This window comes from Camarhynchus parvulus, chromosome 4 (assembly GCF_901933205.1).
Source record: "Camarhynchus parvulus chromosome 4, STF_HiC, whole genome shotgun sequence".
Taxonomy (NCBI): domain Eukaryota; kingdom Metazoa; phylum Chordata; class Aves; order Passeriformes; family Thraupidae; genus Camarhynchus; species Camarhynchus parvulus.
The window spans coordinates 52,023,730-52,046,954 of NC_044574.1; the positions used below are offsets into that span (position 1 = coordinate 52,023,730).

At 38.0% G+C, this 23,225-nt stretch overlaps 1 protein-coding gene across 1 annotated transcript in view; it reads right to left on the reverse strand.

The window, feature by feature from the left end:
* GRID2 (glutamate ionotropic receptor delta type subunit 2) overlaps nucleotides 1-23,225 on the reverse strand; it is a 669,086-nt gene that overhangs the window by 274,131 nt on the left and 371,730 nt on the right. The window contains exon 3 of the mRNA XM_030948215.1: nucleotides 3,618-3,902. Coding sequence (XP_030804075.1) covers nucleotides 3,618-3,902 — 285 coding nt within the window. The remainder of the gene's footprint in view (nucleotides 1-3,617; nucleotides 3,903-23,225) is intronic.

Below are 23,225 nucleotides of genomic sequence, written 5' to 3' on the forward strand. Positions count from 1 at the left end.
ATGTTTGCAGCTTACATAAAATGTGCAAGGCAACTAGTTTAGCGCAATATGTACTATGGATAAGATCCTAATTTTACTGTAGGAAAATTTGTTTCAAATATGAAAGGCTCATTTTCTTCCACAGAGCAAAATTATTGCTGGAAATAATTTCAGTAATACAACTAAAGTATTTTGTTTGAAATAATTAAATTAAATGATGACACAAAATAATTTATTGGAAAGGAAAGTAGTGAAATTCTGATAGTTGCTGGAATCTGTCTATTAGCGCTTTCACATTTTCTAACTTAGAAAAACACATAAACAATGAGACAAAAAAAATGAACATATACCAGAATCTATATTCCCATTATTCGTCAAGTGTCATTTACTGCTATGGAGACACCACTTCATGCTATGATACACACCTTGAGCAGGAATGATTGCTGCACATGAAAAATATCACCAGGGCAAGAAATTGCTGCTTGCACAGGTGTCAGTTTTGCAGACAGCTGTGCACAGCATATCAATAATCTCTTCCTAATATGAAATCAATTCTAATGCAGGTATCAAACTCCCACCTACTTTAATGTTTAATACTAAATGTTCTATTAAAATGTCTAATAGTAACTGCTGCAAGCAGTTACACTGAGCAAAGCTTTTAGCAAGATTTTTATTTTAGGTCTGTATGAGCTGAGAAAATAAATACATCTCACTCTAGCAGAACCTCTCAGGCAAGCTGAGGTATGGGACTGGGATCTCCCAGAGGAAATTGCAACCACCCTTAGCTGCACTGATGCTGACCAAACGGATGAATTATTCCTGGACCTCCGCCCCACATCTGCATGCCTAGTCTTGACTTCTTTCTAAAATAGGCACAGAAGCTAATGGCCATGTTCCCTTTCTCAGGGTCTTCTGGAGTTCTTGGGCCAACTCTCTTTTAAAAAATTCAAACTGATGCTTGAATAGCTTTCTTCCATAAAAATATTTCACATCCAGAGACCCATCTAAAGAGTGGTTTTCTCAAACATCACAGAATTATTAGAGTTGGATAAAATTTCAGGACATCATACTGTCCAACCTGCTGCTCAAAGCATAGTAAATACTGAATTCAGACATCCACTCTGTAATACACTAAAAAGTGATTCCAGTTCCTCTTTTCATACCATTAATTTCTTTGTCCCTCCCTCTGTGCTAGTTCTTCTTTCATCAATAGAGAATCCAGGAAGACAAAATGCGAACTGCTAACATATGAGAAATTATTTCAGTTTATCAATAAATAACAGGAAAAGGGGAGAAAGTGATATAATTTGTTAATATTTATAACAATGTGGCAAGATTATTCTCTAGGGGCCACTAATCAAAAAACATCATCGTGTCTGTGAAAAACTGCTGTCATAGATCAAAAACTGGGTAAAAGGACTGTGAACAGGCAAAACACAGTGGTTTTGAAACCTAATGGTGAAACGTAATGGTTTCATCTGAAACAGGGTAGCAAAGGATTAGAGGGGCATTCCAGTATGAGCAAGAAAAAGAAATTGAGAGCCAATGACCAAAGGAAAGAATGAGAGGCCTGAGGCTAGAAATGGTGATCTCAAAGTTCTGCTCTCTTTGTTATTAAAAATGGAGGGGGAAACCATCAATGAAATCAGCATCTTCATAAAATCTTTATAAAATTTTATAAAGAAACAGTAGGAAGCAAAAGAATACAGAAATGGCTTGTTGCCCTAGGATGGCTGTTGAAATCAAGTATTTAGCTTGATGCAGTCTAAAGAAACATACCATTGCACAGCTAATAGCTCAGCTCTGAGTCACAGGTTAATTTAAAAATCAGCTTACATTTAAAATAATTTTATCCGTGGTATTAATTCCAAACTACGTACACACATCCCACACCCCAAAAAAACAACAACCAATCCCCCCCCCCCAAAAATGCCCAAGCCACACAAATAGTTAGAAAGGGGACAGACTGCTCAGTATGTACTAAATGCAGAATGTTGGGGGTTTTTTGCACCTTTTCCTGATGTTTGGGATGATGATCACTAATCTGAGTCAGATTACCAGTTTGTCTTGGTTAGTAAGGCATTACTTGTTGACTACTGAGTTCTGAATGCCAGAGAGGCTGGTACAGAGTCTAAATATTTGCCACAGGTCACACCTGCAGATGATGTGTCACTGAATGAGCTATTGCTCTGAAACTAATTCCTTGCAGGCAGGCTGGCATCTGTGTTACATAAGTCACACCATTATGAAGTTCTTACCCAGATAGCAAGGACAAAAGAGCATGGTGTCTGAACTGTATTTTTAAATTAAATAATGAAACTTGAATAATTTAAACCCAGTATTTTCAAATATAATTATTCAAAGATATTAATTATAAAATTTGCTTGAGGCTTTTGAACTCAAAAATACATGTTAAAAAGATAACCCCTTAAATTAAAAGTTTATAGTTGTCTTCATAGGTACCTGGCAGTTAAAGACACAAACTCATAATTTCTGAGCAAAAATACTCTGCTGTGAGATTTTTTAGGGTCTTTTGTTTATTTTTATTTTTAGGGGGTTTTGTGTGTGTGTTCCTTATCCCATGGCTGGTGCTTTTAGGTGCTGCTTTGTTATAGAGAAGAATTCTCCTATTCATCACTTTCTAGTCTTCTAATTTAAGAATTTATTATGTAGGCAGGGAACAAAAATCAATAACACCTGACCTGAATGAACCAGATATTATGCACAGTAAATCGCTGAAGTGAGCATTTTTCTATAACTTAAAGATTAAACTTTGAACATAAGTTTTAAAATGCTCATCCAAGCCAGTCATGATTACTTATGAATATTGGATGCATGTGAAGAAAACAGGTCTGGTTGCAAAGCAATTTTTCACAGAAATAAAGATTGTTAAATTTGTTAGATAATGCAGCCTACCAGAGAAATCTTTCCAGTTCTCCTGCCAGCTGTAAAAAATATTTGGGCCAAAATTGGCTGATTCACTGAGCTGGATGGTGCAGTCTTGTGACACTGCCATCTGTGTCACACTTACTCTATCACACAAAAACCACCAATTCAGCACCTTTCAGGAACACTGAATGAACTCAAAACAGAGGAAATGTTGTCTTGTCCAAGCCCTCCTCCTCCTCAACTTCTTCACTCTTGAGAACTTCTTTCTACATGTTTTATATTTATGACTAGCAACTTGTTCTTGCCAAACCTCTGACCTACATTCACCATTGCTTCAGATTCTGGCCAGAAAGTATATGCCAACAAACAGAAGAGATTCACCACACAATAAACAAATCTACAGAATGCAAAGCTTACATGCTGCATCTTGAATTGTCATTTTCTGTTTCTACTGTCCAAAAAAACAAGAGAGCTTGCTAAAAACTTTTATGCTTCATAAACATGGGTAGAATAGAAAAACACATATGTTCTTAATATATCAGCTAACTCTAATAAAGACATTATCAAATAACCTGTAAACATTGATGGATTTTAGAAATAGATCTCTCTGAGGTGCTGTAAAATGGTGCCAGAACCATAAATGTTCACAAGCAAAACATAATCTATTGGAAGTCTATAAAGCTGTAATGTGACAATTTTCAACAGGATTACGGATTTGACAAAAATCACCCTGATAAATAAATACTTACCATAGTCATTATCATAAAAAATAATGAATTTCTGCCAGGCATATTCTGTGACCACTCTTAAGATGACATCGTTTAGGTAGACGGGGGGCCGCACAGAGAGCGTGTAGTCATCATTGCGGTTGCTCCTGGTGAGCCCGCAGCCGCTCCTCGGCGTTCCTGCCGCGGAGCGCTGGATGAAGAGGTGAGGGATGTGCATGGCATCGGCCAGAGACTGCAGGGATCCTGCTGACGTGCACCCAATGGAGCTGACAAGGGCCAGGATGCCTTGGTTCATCAGGTCACAGGCTGTAAGAAAAGACAGAGATATCGGGAGTGAAAGAGGTTCAGTGCAGCCAGTTTTGCTGGTGAAATACACTGGGAGCTGAAACACAGCAGGTCCAATCAAGGAAAATATGGGTACATTTTTCATATTGAGTAATCCAGATCTAAAATTCATCAAAATCACAAAGGTAGTCTATTTGCTTTGAGGTGTCTTGCGGTCTAAACTGCAAGACTGTCCTGTCCTATTCAGAAATGAATTTTCCATTAAAAATGAGACCCATCACTGAATCTCCCCAAAACCACTAAGAACTGATTTTGGCTACAGAATTAACGTGACCACCCAAGGAGATAAGCACTCTTCAAAGTCTAGCACAACAGCTCCATGAATAATAGTATCTTTGCATTATACAGGGAAAACTTGAAATAACAGCTTAGGCTTGCTGTCAACTTTTGATGACAACTGAATGGCATTATGTGCATTAACTTGTCCAAGGAAAAAAAGTTTATTCTGGGATTTAAGAGGTATATATATGTATATATCTCACAAACTTTTCTTTTTCTTTAGAAGACAAACAATCTTCCCCTCGCCCCCAAGCTAGTTTTATAAATAGCAAAATGCTTTCAAAAGTCAGTGAACAGTTTCTGTACATTTACTTTCCTCACGTCTTTAATAAAGACGTGAAGTTGACTGGAAAATGTAACACCTTAAAACTAACTAATGGTCCTATTAGTTACAGTAGACAGCCTTAAGTACAATGCCAGTGACATCCACATTAATAAAATGGTGTTTATCATGAAAAATGTTGATGCAATCACTAAATATCAAAGAAATTTATAATCATTAGGTCTGTGATTTTGAAGGGTTACCTTGTGAATCAGAGTCAAGTGGTTATACTATGTTTCTAAAAGGCTGGAGAGCTTGAATGCAGAAATAATATGGACTTGTAGCATAAATCCCCAGAACACAACCAAGGCTAAATTTTTAAATAGTCAGTTTTTCACTGGCAAAATTACACAAGCAGTTAACCTGCATTTACACATGTAAATGAGTAATGGGATGGTAAAAACCAATATGTATTTCCATATGAATATCTAATACTAAACTGTACAATTATTTCTTCTGCAGGACTATTCTGCACATACAACAGGTGCAGGCCAAAACAAGAAACCCACATGTGAGAATATATTCACCTAAAAATATAAAAACATATTTTAGTGCCAGACCTGTTGTCTCACATCATATGGCTCTTACTCACCATGAGTAATATTTTATTTTGCAAACACACCTATTGATCTCAATGGGAATATTTAGAGTGTGAGGAATGGAGTTCCACATCAGGCCCATATAGAGATTGACTCTGAAGCCAAAGGACAGCACCAGAGGTCAGGAGTGCTGAGAACCACCTCCTCCTAAAGCCAGAGCATTGTTTTCATTAAGAGAGAGAGATCTGGAACATAGAAGGCTGTATTTCCAGGCCCTACTGAGGCTGCTGCTGAGGCTTTGTCCATTGGAGCTCTTCTGAATTCCTTCATGCAGAAAAATATGGGAGAGACAGCATTCCCACACAGAGATTTCAAAGTGTTTTTTGCTTAGGATAAAGTGTTCTCTCTGTTACACACTGAACACAGCTCAGCTTCTGGACTTTAGGTTAAAGGTAAGACATATTTGATGATTTCAAGTATCCTTCTTCAGGAAAGTATAAAATATGATTGATAATGGGACAAAAATTATTGCTCTCACAAGTTTCTAAAATTTGGAACATTTCAAAACAATCTTAACTATTCATCTTTTATGCTGCTTGTTACAGTCCTTTATCATCACTTTCAAGAAAGATAAAAGGCTTGTCAAGTCAAATTTTTAGGGAGATGCTGAATCTCTTTCTTGATATGGTTTTCCTTTACCATGGACTGCAATATCTAGGTTGCATATCCCAGTGAGAATGCTACAGCTTGAGAAAAAACTATTTTCTGTTGATATATTGCTACATATTGATAGAATTTATATGAATAAAATAAATGTTAGATTTTTCAAAAGCCTAATGGAACAAAATATTAAGGTTTTTGCCTCTGATGTCACTTGTTCAGATAACATATGTGGTGTGACCCACCAGTCTCTGAAGCCTGACTTCTAAAAATATAACCAAGTCAAAATGCATTCTAGAAATTGCTTGAAAATGTCTAAATTTCCAGGCACACTTTCAGTCTCCCAATAACTACTACCTGTAATGCCATGAAGTGGGAGACATGCTTTTTATGAAAATTTTTATTGAAACATGAAGAGGAAGAAAACAGCATGGAACATTCAGCTCCACAGGACGAAATCTTAATACTGGCAAACAAACTGAATGAAGGATGAAAATCTTCTCCCTTAACACTGCATCACATTTGTTACAACAGCCTCAGGACTGAAGTTCCCTGGGCGTCTCTTTTTTCCACGATATGCTTATGAGAATTGTGCTGGCTGGATTGGGACAATATGCACTTAATTATGCTAAAATAGACCTTACTCCTGCACTCTTAGAGGCTAGTTAATACACAGATTAGCTGCTGGAGAAGGGACAATATCTCAGAGGCAGCTTTTTCTAGAAAATCAGTGCCTGAATTGAGAGTTCACCTCTGAGTCAGACTGACTGGATTATTCTTTGAACAGAAATATAATTTCTGCAGTATATACACATACAAAGTAAAGCCTATGTAATATGTAAAAATATCATCTATGACATTCAAATGTTTCTCAGCCAAGAAGAACTTTTGTTGTTTCCAGCAGAAGAGTTCATCGGTAAAAAGCACAAGATTGAGGTCTGTGTACTTTCTTAAGACTTCTTTCTCTCCCTCAGTAACACCAGCTCTATTAAATCCTGTTCCTAGTGTTCCAAATCTTTCAAATGCATCTTACCAATGGACTAAAAGCTATAGTTCAAGCGTATTTGAGATCCTGGTTGCATTCCTTTCCTGAGCCTGAAATATCCAAGCTTTGCTTTGCCCTATCTATGTTAAAAAACCCACATACTCATAGATATATATATATATACACACACACACATACACTTGAATGCTATCTTGGCATTCAAAACTCTGTTGCAATTCAGTTTATTACAACCTCCTTGGTCAGTTGTATTTTCAAGCTGGTGTTTAGTCTACTGCCAATATGATCAAGGAATATTAGTTTGCCATCAAGTAGAGAAATAAAAAATATTGCTGTGTCTATAAAGTCCCCAGTCATGCCCTGTAGAAATGCCAAACTCAGATGGACCTGTACACAGCTTCATCGCAGATTTAACAAAGGAAGAGCAGAAGTTCAGTAATAGTGTTTCTAAAATATTGATTCAAACTATAAGCTACATTTAAACAGAAGATGTCCAAATACTAGCTCTCCCTTATAACCACAATGTAGCAGATGTTCTTAACAACTGCATCTTCACCAGCTAAAGGAATAAAACTGATCACATTATTTTCAACATTTCATAGAGAGAATAAGAAGAATATCAGTAAGATGACTTAAAATGCTTCACCATTTCATATATATATATGCAGCATGTATAGCACATGCTGGCATGTGCTCAGCATTATGTTTAACTCTCCAGCTTATCTTGGTCTTTTTTCAAAATGCAAAGTTTCTGAATTTTCAACGCTGGTGGGCCAATCGCCAGTAACAAAAAAGCAATCTTTTAGAGTAAAAACTCTTGCTAGTTTGGCAGGCATCTAAAGAAAATAAAAACCGTAATTTTGTGGCGAGTGTGCTATTTTTTTTAAATAAAGAGCACAACCAATTGAAATTGGAAATAAATAATTTACATCTAGGCTATCAGCTTGTACAAGCATTTCCAGCAAAGCAGAATTTAAATGGCCATGGTAACAAATGTGTTCCTAAAATGAGTTCTCTCTAAAATGGAAAGAATGGTATGTCCTTAAATAACTACTAGTTGCCGTAATGTAGAAAGAAAACACCAAAAAAAAAAATCTATAAATAAGAGCAAGTTGTAAAACAGATGTATGAATAAATAAGATGTGCTAAAAAAAAAGGGACTACTGAATTTTAACTATTGATATGAAAGTGAGAATTTTCTTTCTTATTTCTCCCATGTTCTTCTAATAGTAAATCACAACACATCACCCTCATCTACTGTGAACTGATGAGCCAAACTGAAAAAAAGTAGTGTAGGATCTCCAAAGACTTGGATAGCAATCCAATTTTGCTCCCACTTAAATTGATGGTTAAACAAAGTCAGATCAACTCTTAACACTGTATTTTTGAACATGCTAAATACTGTGCATAAATAGTGACTAGGATCCCTTTAAATAACCAGACACGTATTCTGCAGTTCTTTTAAGCTTCTGTTATTTAGGAACTACCAGGCTCCTTCCAGAAAAGTAGCAGTGTTTGACTGAGATGATGCCGAGTGAACAAAAATTACATCTGAACGCTGTTCCCAGAATCACGGTCCCATGGGCCAGTCACGCACCTCAGCCTCATTCTGCTGGATGTCCTCTTCAAAGCTGACATCATCTCAATCTCAGTGCTCCTGGATGTTTTCCACATATTACCCCTGCAGTGTAATGCCTCCAAGCTATTTATCTGAATGTGAATCTGGGGAAGAAAGCCTCTCATGACTGATATCTCTGATTTGGGATGGAGACTATAAACAGTTTGTTACCTTGTGCATCTGCTCTATGTTTTGAAAATGCTCCAAGGACTTTGTCACCAGGAGGGTTCCATACAGTTAGGCCAAATTTCCTTTCCTTTGATGTCTTTCGAAGGTGAATACAGTCTTTCCACAGAAACATTTTTTATCTTCTTTTTCTCTTTTGGAGCCTGTACAATTCACCACCAGATGAATCACAGGCTCCCTGGAGGAATACTCAGATTTATTCTCCATTCTATCCAAATGCCCAGGAACATACAGTCTGGTCAGAGGGCAGGGGAAAAAATCTAATCCATAGAAGCCTCAGGTTTACTGCATACAGTAGTAATGAAGAGAGTACTAATGGATATATTAATGCATTCCAGAAAGTCATTGTCCCTACATGTACTAATCCAGATCCAAACCAGGACACACATCTGATTCAAGGGTCAAAACACCTGAGCCCCTATAAATGCATATTAGGCAGCTTCTATGTAGCTTTGGAATTATAAGCTATTATTTCTTGTTCATTTTGAGAATATGCTGTTGGCTGCTCCTCAAATCCTTTCTGAGCTTCAGGGTGCTGAGGAAGACCGAGGGACCATAGCATGCAAATTCTCTGTTGCAAAGGGTAAGGAATAAGGTCAAAATCTGCATTTCTTTCACTGTGATCTTCTGCTCCCTCTCAAAATGCAATTTTTTTTGTCTTTGTCATCTTTAAATGCTCCCCAAACCACCCATGAGTACATTGCAGAAAGATAATGTATTCACAGGAAAACAGCCATGAAAAGTGACAAGAAGTTTAAACAGATAAACTACAGGTCTTTCTGTTTGGTGTTCATAATCTCAGATGCAAGAAGTAGAATGAAATGTGATTCATGATCAAGCGAGATTGGTCTCAAATTTCTAATAAATCCTTTTAGTCACTTTTGGATGGCAATTCTGCTCTTGGAAATTATTTTTCCTTCATAACACAATGGTTCATCCCAGACTTAGAGCTGAATTATTTCTAGAAGAATGACAGCACATTTTTAATATATCCTGAAAACCCTTCAGAAGGAAATAAGGATAAAGTGGGGGGAGGGGAAATTATTGACTGAATTTTAAGGAATATTCTCTGCAACGCAGATAAGAGTCTATCCTGTTCCTTTTTTAGATAAGGTTAGAGAATTCCACTTCATTTACATCTTCTCTGTAAACGTTAGTAAAAATTTCCCTCCTGCCATTACATTATACACAATTCTGACTAATAGTATTTTAAATTCACTTGTAATTAACCTTTAAGGGATTTTAGTTTGTCCTGACTGTAAAACAAACTTGTGTTTGAGCCTTAGCAGCTGTGTTTTCTAAGCCTTGGGATTTCTTTGTTTGGGAAAAATAATCCAAATTTCTGATATCTAAAAACTATTACCAGAAAGCACATTTGCATCTCTGTTGCACAAAACACCACAACCACTTTTGGAACTTTTAATATTGAAAAGCATTTGAGAGCCTTTTCTGGGTCAGATATCTTCCTGTACACAAGCTTTGCCAATTATGGTAGAGTTAAATCCATCACATTAAAATGCAATTATTAATCTAAGCCTTGAAAAAATGAACTACAAGTCTCCCAAATTTGCAGGGAAGCAAGATTTATACATGAAAGGTATTCTGATGCCATGGCTTGCAGGATTCAGTTAGAGGGCTTGAAAGAACCACAGCTTACAAAGGCCACCAAACAGAAAGAAGGCTCCACAAGTTCTCTTTTTGGACAAGTGTCCTGATTTATTTACTTTTTCCTGCTTGCCAACCTTTAGCGTTTCCATTTGATTCTACAGATGCACAAAGAGGATACGTGTCTTGCCAGGTTAGCACATCAGGCAGAGAAACAGCAGTACAACTCCCTATACTTTTTAAATCTGATTTCAATTTATTTTTCAATTGATTTTTTAAATCTGGTTTTTACCAGGCACTCAACAGTTGTACTCAGGCTTTGTCTCAGACAAATGATGGTTCTCAGCTTTTCAAGAAGCCCAAACATTTTAAAAAACATTTAGAACCACCCCAATACTTTAAAGTTACACAGGCACAAATCTTCAGCTGAAGAATGGCTTTATATGCCATATCTGTTAGGATGTAAACCTGAATATAATCCCCAAAATACACAGGATGTTTTCAGAGTGCCTATGGCTGAGATGTCAAAAGAGGATGTAGTATTGATAGATCCGGAAAAAAGGAGGCTGTGCCAGGCAGCACTATTGTAGAAAGGTTTGAAATGTGCACTAAGATGTGAAAAGGGGCAGGGAAAGAAATTTAAAATCAATTAAGGCTAGGCAGTGACATTCACTGGAGAAAAGGCTAGATACACATCACAAAACTGACCTCTAGAGTCCTGGCATCTCAACAAGGATGTCTGTCTGCAAAGGTAATGTAGCCTATTGGAAAATAAGAAATGCGAGGAAACACAGGCATAGATTTCAAGAATGCCTCCAAAATATTCTCTTTAATTTGTGCTGAACTCCCACCAACACAAGCCAAATCTCATCTGCTGCCAGCATCCTTGCTCAAAGTGTTGCATGAGCAATTTCCATTCATCCATTCAGCAAAATGAAAACTTTCCAATTTCCACTGCTAGATTCCACTTGATTACCTAATTTATGAAGGACATATTACCTCAGTATACAATGACAACTTCATCTCTTACTTTGTTCCTTCACCCTGGCACTGTTTCTGGATCTTTTATTTCCCTAACCAGCTGTTTGAAGAGTTACTAGACAGCACATGCTCTCTGATACCCTTTCAATATCAAGCTTGCCTGCTGCACAGCAGACAATTGCTGCTTAGCAGCAATTATATGGAAACAATAAGGCTGAGTCTTAAAGCAGCTTAATATAAAATTAAATATAATTTCATCAGAAGATAGCATCCTGATAAAATCACAGGGATTTACTATAATTCTGTGTTCTCTGGAAGTTTGTGTAGAAGTGCTGGGGGAAAAAAAACACCACCAACAAAATCTGTTAAAACCTTGAGCATCAGCATTTATCATTTTTTGAACCTGCTCAAAAGAAACCAGGGTAATTTTCTTGTTAAGAGGATAAAACACTGAACTTGATGATATTTGACAAAAATTACACTTTCTTTGCCCCCTGTCAATCAGACTGTCTTACACTTTTTTGCCTTCCATCCTGTCTCAGGTCTAACTTTCTTTCCTATCTCATTTTTCCTGCCCTGAGCATCGGAGAGCATTGGCTTTCATCCTCCCCTTGCCAGTTCTCCTCTCCTTAGAATCTGCTCCTGTCAGGCAAAACAATTCTTTTTTTTTCCTCTTCATGTCACCTCATCCATCTCTTCTTTTTTCATTTTTATTTTTCCCCCACCTACTTCACCCCGTTGCTTCCAATGCCCAGAAACAAAATCTAGAGAATCTGACACTGGACTGAGAATCTGAAGATTGTTGCATGACTAATTTGGGATTAGTAGTCTGATTTCCCTTATGCTTTGGTGATTATGATACTTTGACACCTTTGTGAAATGCTTTTGCATGATCTAAATGAAAGAGATTACACTTCTGTTCCCCACACCCATTTTTTCAAGGTTAGAAGACCCATTTCTGCTAGTAACTCACATCACCAGAGCTCCTTTACATCTCCTCTCTTTTCTGAAATGTTTCATAGCCCCCCTTCTCTTGCCCAAACTATTAATATGGAGACAACAGGCTCTGCTGGAGAGATACAGTGGAAAGCACAATACCACAGCCCAGTCCAGGGCAGACAAAAGAACACACAGCTGGTAGCATTAGTTTAATTGGAAGCCCTACAATGGGAAGAGCTGCCTGTGCTGCCCTGGATGAGCTTGGCATCCTTCCAAGCAAAGATATTACTAAGCAACACTGTTCAAAATAAGACCATCCCCCACACCAAAAGAAATCTGTGAAAAGTAATATGGGAGAGCTTTCTTTCCTGCAGTGCAAACAGCAAATATTCAGGAAATGTTCTGCTATGGGGACAGCTAAGCAACTTTTTCAGTCTTTTAATGTGGCATTGCAGACAGTGTATTTCCCAAGTTGAAAAAGGTATACATTTATTTCTTAAAAGAAACCTTCCTAACAACAAAAATAAAATGAAACAAACAAACAACAACAACAAAAGGAAAAGCAACCAATTCTTCCAGATGAGTGAATCAAACGGAGCAACTTCAGAGCAAACAATACAAACACCAAATCTTGCATTTGACACAAAAAAGGGAAACAGACTCTACATCAAGATAAAGAACGTTGCATGAGAACAAGCAGAAAGCAAGGGAGGTGGTACATCAGTCGCAAAAAAATACATGGCTGTGAAAAATCTGGGAAGTCTGTAGGAGTTCAGAGCATCAGTTTCATCAGCAACTTAGCCACTCAAGAAAACCTCAGATGAGTCAAAACAACTATCACCATTATTATCTGCTAAGAATAGACATTCTGCTTGTTTCACTGACTGACACACAGGAAAACAAGCATGATAAGAATAAAAAAATCAACTACCTTTAACTTTTATTTTTTATTTGAAGCTCCAAAAGTGCTTTGCAAAGATGCTCAGCATCTTCATCTCTATTTCACAGAATAAAAAGCCCCAGATGTGCCAAGAGGAGTTGCTTGCCCAAGGTCAAAAAGCAAGGCAAGAAAATTGTTTTCCGTGCCAAGCTCAAACAAGCAAAAAGGCTGAAAATAAAGTTCTTTGTTGCAGCTTTTCATTGTTTGTTTTGTGCATTAGTGTGCCATTGAAAGTGTCTTATGTTCTGAGTCCAATGTAACAACGCTTTATGAAAACTAAAGATTTTGAAGGAAGGTAAGGCAACCTACAAAGCAGAATTAAGTGACAGACTTTCACAGCCACAGTGACCCCAAAGCAAGATCACTGTTGATTATGAGAAAATACTGAGACACAAGTATGCAGTTAATGAAGAGTAAATGTGGAAAAGGAAAGCAGAGCTGTAGGTCAGATACAAAGTATTGGTGGATAACACAGCATCCTCCATGCCAGCAGACATGAAGAATGCATTATAAGCAGAAGTATTCGATAAAGGAGTAAACATTTTGCAAGGAAAACTACAGATGAGTGTTCAACAGAAAGGAAATTAAGGAAATTGCAAGGTATTGAGGTAAGGGGGGACAGGGTGGAACTATGCATGGAAAATTCAACTCCTGAGCTCATGATCATGAGTTTTGGAAAAAGATATAAATACTCAAGTCAGAGGACTCCAGCATCTTTTCTCATATTACTTAAAAACATTCTCAATATGGTTTCTTTCATACCTGATGCGCAGTGTGATTGGTTCTAGCAACTCCAGATAAGCCAGAGATTCACTAACAACTACATAAGACCTAGAAATCCAGAATACGTTGACAAAGAGCTGAGGGTGCAATGCTGACATAGTGAAGAATTCAGAAATGTTAAAACAGTACTAGTGAAAGGCATGGGGAGAGCAAAAAAAGGAACAAAGGACTTTGCAAGCAACAACATTAAAGGAATATAACGAGGGATGACATCAGCTTTGAGGTAATAGAGAAGGATGTTAAATATTAGTAAGTGATGAGACAGTAAGATGTGCAGTTGGGGAGTAATAAATCCATTTAGATATCAGGGAGGAGGTGTTTGCTGCTGTGTGGGAGTAATGGAGGAGAGCAGAAGATACAGCAAGAGGGACAGCGACACCATACTGTATCTGCTGAAGTGCAAATAGCCAATGCATTGACAAACGTGTCAGCCAAAAGGGCACTAGGGAAAAATCAACTTGGTGCATGTTACAGACAAAGCAGCAGCTGGGCTTGGCAGTAGCTTTGGCATGTGAAAAGAAGGAGAGAGAAGACAAAATGTGCCTAAGTCTGAGAGTCTATTTTTGCTCTCTTACTCCAGGAATAATAATGGTGCAGTGTTCCTTTAGTGCCAGTTGCAACCTTTTACTGAGATTGCTTTGACTGTAATGGCTGCAAGAGATGCCAGGAAAAGAAGGTAATGAAGCTTTTCTTTTCTCTTGACTTTTTCCAATGTCACAGAAAAAGAAATTTGCATAACTCCAAATGGAAAATATACATTTTCAATATGGACCATTTGAGCAACACTAAACACTTAACCATAATTGAAACCAGCAGTTGTTCTAATCCATTCACACCATGGGAAAACAGGATTGAAATGAAATTTAAAACTTGTTGCCATCGTATTTCTAAAGTTCCATACCTTCTCGGTGATTTCTTACGGGCATCTCCTCACAGCACTGACTCCTCCTTCACAGCACAACCAACAAACTCCAGCTCTCTCCTCACCCAGCTAACCCACTCTTTTGTAGCACTCATCCTTATTGGACACAGCTGTGGCCTATTAAGTGCAGGCCTGTTCCTAATCCTTGGTGATTAGTACAGCTGCAATTCCTCGGGTGTGAGACTACCTTCTGCACTATTTCTTACATTCTATCCCTCCACAAAAACCCACTTCTGACACTGGAGAGACATGTTCAACAAAAAATACGCTTAATGAATTATTAGAAATCAATTGACACAAATCCTATTTGAAATCAGAGGCAAATCTTTCCTTTGCCTTTAAAGAAGCATTTGAAAATTGTACCTCTCCCTAACAAAGACAAAACCATGTAGAAAGTGAAAAAAAAATTGGTCTCAGCTTCCAAAGCAGGAGCAGAAGTTGTTTTGCTGGGCTATACAGCACAAGACAGCAGTGCCACGTGCAGGAGCACCATGTGGAGTGAAGCAGTGGGACTGCTGAGTCTGCTCACTAGCTTTTCCCTGAAATGGAAATTACCATTTTCTTCCTAGATATCTTAAAATCTTTTAATTGCTATTGGAGCTAAGCACCAGTGCTCACTGTGTTGCTTCAGATACCAGCAAGTCTATTTTTCCACTGAAGACTTTGCTCCTGTGGTGCAGCACTTCATGTATTTACTGACAAGTTTTTTTCTCCAGGTCTTTCATGCTGCCACAATAATTCCTCAAGACAAGAGTATTGACTCCACTACAGGATTCTGTCTTCTTTAGTCGTTTTGCATTGGTATTACCTCTCAAGTAGCAACAGACTTGTTCTGTCACTACCGGATATGAAAGAGGGCAAGCAGGCTTATTGTGTATATTAAGAGTCCTAGTTGTGGATTGCACATAGTGTCATTCCCTTTGACTTGTTTCTTCCATGCATTTAGCTGGCATAGCTTGCAGGGATGCCCAGAAAATAGCAATAAACCAGAGTGCCACATAACACCTTCTGATCTGCAGTACTACAGGTATCATTTGTGGGAAAGCACAGAGGCAAAACCAAAGAACTAACATAAAAAATAGTCTTTTCATTCCAGCATGTCCAATACTTCATAAAAACAAGGAAGTAGGGTTATTTACATTTTACCACAGGATCTGAAGGACATAACAGACTAAACAGCACATCTGAAGAACTGGAGTTACAAACCCCTCTTTTTCTGCCTCGTAAAACTCTAGTCCCTACACAAGGGAAGTGGCACTCCAAATGCCTCTGATGTTTGAATCCTGTGTGTGCAACAGAAAAAACGCTGAGGTTTCAGAAAGGCTTCCTTTGGACTGAGTAGGGCAGAATTTTCTTAAGTCACATAAACACTGCCAAGGATGTTGTAGCAATGCCTACATGGTCTTTGTGCTGTTAGCCTGGCCTGGCCAAAGCACAGATGCTCCCTACCTTTCCCACTGCCTCCCATAGTGTGTTGTAAGAGCCATTCCACAGGAAAAAATAAAGAAGGTCAGTTTTCAAAAATTTCATTACAGATGACTAGCTGTCAAGAGTAAATAAGTTCAAAATTCATTTTAACACATGAGTTTGCATAATTCTAATACATTATTCCTTTGACTGTAAGTCTATTTCTGCAGAACTGGATAAAACAGGAGGCTTAAGCTTAGCAAATAGCCCTGATCTCAATTCACCAGTTTTGAAAGGTGTGAAGTTTTCTGACTTACAAGAGTTATGCCTGATTTTCACTTAGGAATTAGTGAGGAGAGAGCCAAGCACATTCTTCCATTTCTCAAGTTTTATGCAGTCAATTATCTTCCTTTGTGAGCAGGGGAATTTTATACAAGTTATATACTAAGGTACTGTTAGTTAGCCAGTATTTTTCTCTTATTCTCTCCCCCTTGCTGCCTTTGATAACAGCTTATTTTTTAATTGTCATGTAGGAAAAACACTGGAGATATTTTTTTCCCCAGCAGTTGGATGCATTCATTTTCTTATTTGTTCTGTCAGCAGCACCCATGCACACAAATAAGTATGTATACACAGAAAATATGACATGACTGGCTCCAACTTCTCATGCACAAAAATATTCTGTGACAAGATGCATGGACCGAACACAAAACCAAGAGAAAAACACATCCTTCAACTTGAATAACATAGTCTCTATAATTTATGAAAGTTGCCTATGCTTCTAAGTATTTAAGACATCCAATCACAGAAAACGTGCTTTGTAAAGCAAATATTTAGCATTAGTGCAAGGGATGCCCAAAAATCCAATTACTTTATCCCCATAATAGAAAATTAAAGACTTTTTTAGCCTTAAGTTGACGTATGAATTAATGCAGCTCTCATTCCTTGTTATTTTGTATGAAGGCAGATGAGCAATGTCAAATACTATGGAATAAGGTGATTTGCACACATATGAGGATTGTCAAAATGCCACACTTCCCAAAGCAACAAAAGGTGAGACAAAGTAGGAAGGGGAAAAAGGAAATCCTCCTATTCTCAGCATCACAGTAATTTCTAGAGACAAAACTTATCATTGTTAAAATCCATGGATGTCAAATAAAGAATGGCAAAGAGTAAGCCTTGTATCTTCATGCATCTCTTAGGTATGCAAACATCAGGAACTAGCAGAGTATTTAAAACATTTTAAAAAACCCCACAAACGCACAACTAACAAACAAAATGAAAACAAAGACACAACCCAGCCCTATTCTCAAGCTTTATCTATTTGAAAAATAAGGACAGCCCTGGAAATGCAGTAAAAGTCCTGTCAAAAGAGATTTTCTCAGAAGTTTCTTCCAGCGAGTAACACTTTTTCCTACTGGCTCAATATTTTCTTCTACTGCTTTTTATCAATTGGCACTTAAAGTATCCAAGGAGCCGAGGTTTTGGTGGCAAGCTAAAATTGTGATTACGATTCCTTTTAAATGGAATTGTAATCACAATTTTAAATGACTTGGGTATACCTTCCAGGACTGGCATGACCAATATGCCTTAGCCCAACTCCTTTTGAAAAGTCTCACTTCTGCAAGAAATCCTTTTTCTGCAAAGGAGGGGCAGGTATAGAGCCTTGAACAGACCTTAATGATGTGCTTCAGCCTCTTGGGCCCATGGGCACACATCCTCCCCAATGGAACAAAGTAGCAGCCAAAAGTTCGCACCATGGAACTCCTGTTTATGTCATTCTTGATGTTTCCCACAGAGACAGTTACCTATATCCATAGTCCCTTGCCTACACTGTGATTTAGAGTAAAGTCCTCTAGATCAACTTCCAGGCAGGAACCTGGCAGATCAGTTCCTTTTTATTTCCAAGTATGCATTCCTGAGAAGGTGTCCAAGTCTACTACCAAAAGACAGATTTCAGGATTTCAATGGAGAACGAAGATGAAATGTACCATAAAAGCTCTTTGAGGTGGCAGGAAGTTTCAGGGGGCTGCAGACCTCAAGCCTCTTCTGTCACCCATTCTAGAACCCAATCCAGCTGTTTGTCAAAAACAACCAACAAGCAAGTTTTGCAGACCACAGTTGTACCACTGAGGTACAATTCCCAACCTAACACGTGCCACTGTTTTGTAATCACACACTGAGATGCTGCTGTTTCACATGTTTCTATGAACTAAAGGAGAGCTTTCTCCACATGCTAATTTTTTCTCTGTACCTGGGAGTATAACAGAAATAGAAACTCCTCTGGCTGCAGAATATGTAAACTGCCCATTGCTTTGGGTTCCTGTCTTTTTGCTGTTAATAGGAGCTGGCACAGGCTCATGGATTCACACTTGCGTATCCTGCTGCAGAGCTAGGAACTACTCTCCTTTCACAAAGGAAGACTATAGCACATAATGCTGTTCTGGTGGACTGATATCATTGTCTCATTTTTAATAGATACCCCTGCTAAGGGAATTGTTACCAGCACTCTTGTTATGAAAAGTAGATTAGACAAAGCAATACATTTTATAGAACACTGGTCACATGTAGAATAATAAAATTAGTAGGGCAACTGTTTTAAAACACAGGATGTGATCACTTTCCCTCAGCTAAAGTAAGGAGGATTAGCAGCTCTGCAAATCAGAAATATGACTACTTCAAATGAGGGGATTTTCAAACAGCATGTCCCTATGATGTTTGGTAAGCCTGGACAAACTAGACCTGGGAAAATTTCACACAAAGACAGACAGCACGGCCCTGAGGAAGCAGACAGCTGTAGAGGAGAAGGAGGAACTGTTGGCTGGAGAAGATCACTTTTTGTTTGTCTTTGCCATTAATAACAAAAAGCCCTTTTTCTGTACACATTCATTTTAAACCCTAGCCAAGGGTCATTCCAGCTTTCTGGATTTTATTGTTTTCACCATACAACTTCCAAATCCAGTTCCACTTCATTTTCCAAGGTGGCATAACAGTAATGGGTCCCTGCAAGACGCACTATAAATTGTCAGAATTTAAACAAACTAGAGAATAGCTCTTACAAGTTGAACTAAGCTAGTATATACCCATAGCAGTCTGAATTACAGGGAACAAAAATCCAACCAGTCCAATGGCAGGCACACTGTGGTTAGATGTTTACTTAGCATTCCCCAATTTTCTCTGTACTATAATATTAAAAGGAGGTGACTTTGAGCTCATAACTACTGTATTATTAATTTTACCAATTCTGGTCAATCCATACATGTATGTTTAGGGCTATATAACAGAATATGGAATTGAAAGTAAAGCCTTGATTACATTTTTTTGGGGAAGTCCATCATTATCACTAGAGTTGTTCCAGGCAGGATGGGTAAAACACTAAGAATAGACAGGCTGCTGTAGGATTTTAACTATTGTGTTAGACAGTGTTTTAAAAGACTTAAGGCAGGACTTCTACATAACTCTGACCAGCAGTTGTCTCTGCAAGCAAAGGTCACCAGCTTTTCATCCAGAGGGCTGCTGATATCTTCAAATTCCTGAATTAAATTGCTTCACTTCTATCTGGGCACATAAATGTTTCTCTTTAGCACAGTGGTACAGCAAATGGGTAAAGTGCTGTGCCTTTATGTGATAAGCCCTTGCCACAAAAGCAGATACTTGATGAGGGCCTGCAGTACTGGGAAAAATTTTTCTTTAATTATTAAAACAGTTTTTGTGGCCCTATTTACTTGGAGAGACTCACCACTTGAAATCGCTATACACATAATCAACACATACCAATTAAAGCCATTGTTCAGGACATAGAGGATTTGAATCCAGTTTTCTTCTTTACTTAACACCACCACCTCATGTGACCCTGCATTATTCTGGGTAGTGAAGCCCCAGTCTGCCTCTCTGACCACTTCACTTTGCACAGGATGCTCAAACACGTAATGGAACACGGGCTGTAACCCAGGGGTCCAGCAGCCTGCTCTTCTCCTCTCAGACACTTTGTCCTTCTGATTATGAGAGATATAAGTTGAAATCCTCTGAGGCAGAAAAGAATTTGTGCCTCCTATAGCCTGACTGTGTGCACCAATCACTCAGTTATCAAGTAAAAGAAGAAAATACCCTATTTTAGAAATTCTGCGTATTTAGACTCTCATCTTTCTTGCTACTTCTTACAACAACTTCAGACAAACCATTATGCTTTGGAAACAGCAGATACCTCTGGCCTATTGGATTTTTTTTTCTTATTTCATTCTTTTAATATCTTCTTTTCAGCAAACCATGAAGTCTATTTGCACACAGGCATGAAATCCCACATTATCGAGGCAGTCTTCAGTAGGCTGCTGAGAAGATCTATGGGACATATAACCAGCGAGCATCTTAAAGGAAAGGAAGCACAATTGTGCCTCTCTGAAATCCATGCCCAAAACCCAACAGATAGACAATCTTCAAATCCAGCAGTATTTAGAGATATAGAGATTCCTATGGTGATACTTTACATAGATTTTGAAAGACAGATGTGTATTATTTAATTTATTTAGTCTAGGGTAGGTAACAATATGAAATCAAAGCAAGCACAACAGGATTTGATGTTTAAACAGTATTTGGTCATTTTCTAGATAGCCAGAGAGACTATACCGATGAGTTGTCTAAGAGGTCTCAGTTTATGTTATACAAATTAAAATCAATTAATATAAAACCCTTAAAATTCAACCCCCAAAAAAACCTGCCAGGCAAACAGGAAATGCAAACAAGATAATAAAATGTCTAAACATAAGAAAAAAATACAACCCAAACCAAAACAAAAAATGCCCCCCTCCCAAAAAAAACCCACCACAACAACCAAAACAAACACCAGCAACCCCAGCAATACTTTAAGGATTCTATCTCAAAATAAAAGACTTCAAAGATTTTCTTCCCACACCAAAAAAACCTCTTACAGAAACTAGGCACTCTTCATGCCAGACTAATTAGGAAAAAAAAGTGTATATATGAAAATCCTCACTTTAGGTAGTTACAGGAATCTATTCCATACTTCCTCTAAATCTGCTATGCTTTTATCCTTTGCTGAACTAAAATTTCTTGGTTTCTGCATTTTATGTGATGGACATGCTTTTAAGCAGGGACCACAAATGAGCACACACAGCTTTATTAATGAGACAGTGATAACAGATACTGAACTTAGAGTTGCATGGGAGACAATTTACTTCACCTACATTTTTGAGATTTCAGTAATTTCTAATCCTTTTCATCTGAACAACACCAATACAGCGAAAAGATTTGCTGGCAAAAACATTATAACCACAAAAAACTGCAAATATTCTCTATATTTACTGAAAGAGTGCAGGAGAACAAGAAAAAAGCTAAAAGGATCAGTAAGTATGTATTTTTCTAGACTGAAAATGCTGCAATAATGAAAGACTGAACCAGGGTCATCCTGCAGTAAGCTAGAAAAAATATTCATGTCACCATCTTAGATGAGGGGAAACAAAAAAAAATCCCTGAAAATATAAACAGAAAACCAAATATTTTATATCATTTCAACCTGTTAGCCTGCCAGGCTACTTTGGGGCAAAAAGGATCCATTGTGGGCTGCATAATTTTTAAATAAGCTCTGCTGGAGCATCCACAATAGCTGAGTTTTTATATATAATGTAAAACCAGCACAATTTCCACTGGCAATAATTAATTTCTTCTAAGTGGATACACTGGGGCAATTTCAAAGTTAGCATAAGCAAATGGAGCAGCACACTGCTATGGAATTGTTAAAAAAAATCCACTGTGCTTTCATTTGCCCTCTTTTTCCTTGGTACCATTTTTCCTGGGGGAAAGCTGCCTTATCCAATTACACTAACTAGGATGATAAGAGAACTAATAAACCTACCTGATAGTACTGCTCTGTATCAACTGGGATATACTGCTCAGTACTTTGAGGTTAAGTAAAGCACTGTGTAGCATCAGGAGAATCATATTAGATTGCTGGAGGTAAAACTGCTTCTAATCCTAACAGAGAGGCTTCATCACTCCTGGTTATCCCTCAGGAAGCATGGGATAATAACATCAAGGTTGCTTTTCTCCTCACTTACTACACTCAGGCCGTTCCAGGTTGCTGAGTCATTGAATAAGATCTAACCCTTCAGATCATCCTTAAGCTGTCACACTCAATTACAACTTTCTTGTCACCTCACGTCTTTGTCATCCTTCTCTCATCAAAAGCAAGCCCAGACATCGAACCTCAGAACAGCACCTTTTTTTTCCGGCTTCCAAAACAAACCCTGGCACGAGGAATATTTTTACTTCTAAGTGGTTTGGGCACGTCCCTAGTCTAAATGCATTTACTAAAAAAAAACTTACAAAAAAGAATCAGAAATCCATCTCGATTTATATTTTTTTATAATGATTGCTTAAATGTCTGCAAGGTATTGGCACACTTACTGCTTTATAACATCTCTATCAAGAACATATAAAGGGATTTTTTTTTTAAAACCCGCACATCTAAACAACTTCAGCAGATTGAGAGAAACAGAGATAAGAAAAAATGGAGCAGGGAAGAAAATGTTAAATTATTTTTTTCCCCACTCCCTTTGGCATTTGTTGAGAGGCTTTAGAGGAATCAATATTTTCATATTTATAAGGAAAGCAAGCAGAGGGCCCCAAATTTCATGGCCTTTACAGAAGCAGACTTCCTGTTAGCTCCACTAAGGAAATGTCAGATCATGATGACAGCCCACATCAGCAGCTACCCGAGAGCCATCACGTTGGCTAAATAGCCTGAAATAGGGGATCTGTGCGAATCATCAGCTGGAAAGTGCTAAGAAGCTGTCAAAAAAACAACCCCAAACCCAAAACACATACACAAGACACTGTGTTGTTTTAGCCAGGAGTGAATAGAGAAATAGGTCTTCTAGTTATAAATTATTTTTGGTACCACAGAGAAGTGACGTGCCAAGGCTTTCTCTCTAGATGACATCCCCCTGCGGAGCAAACAGAGGCAGTGACTGCTCTTGCTCACTCACTGGCTGTGAGGTGGCTGGCCATGATGTGCCAAACCTGACTTCAGGAGCAAAATCTTCTCTGCAGGAAACAGTGACTGATGTTTGACCACAAGCACCATA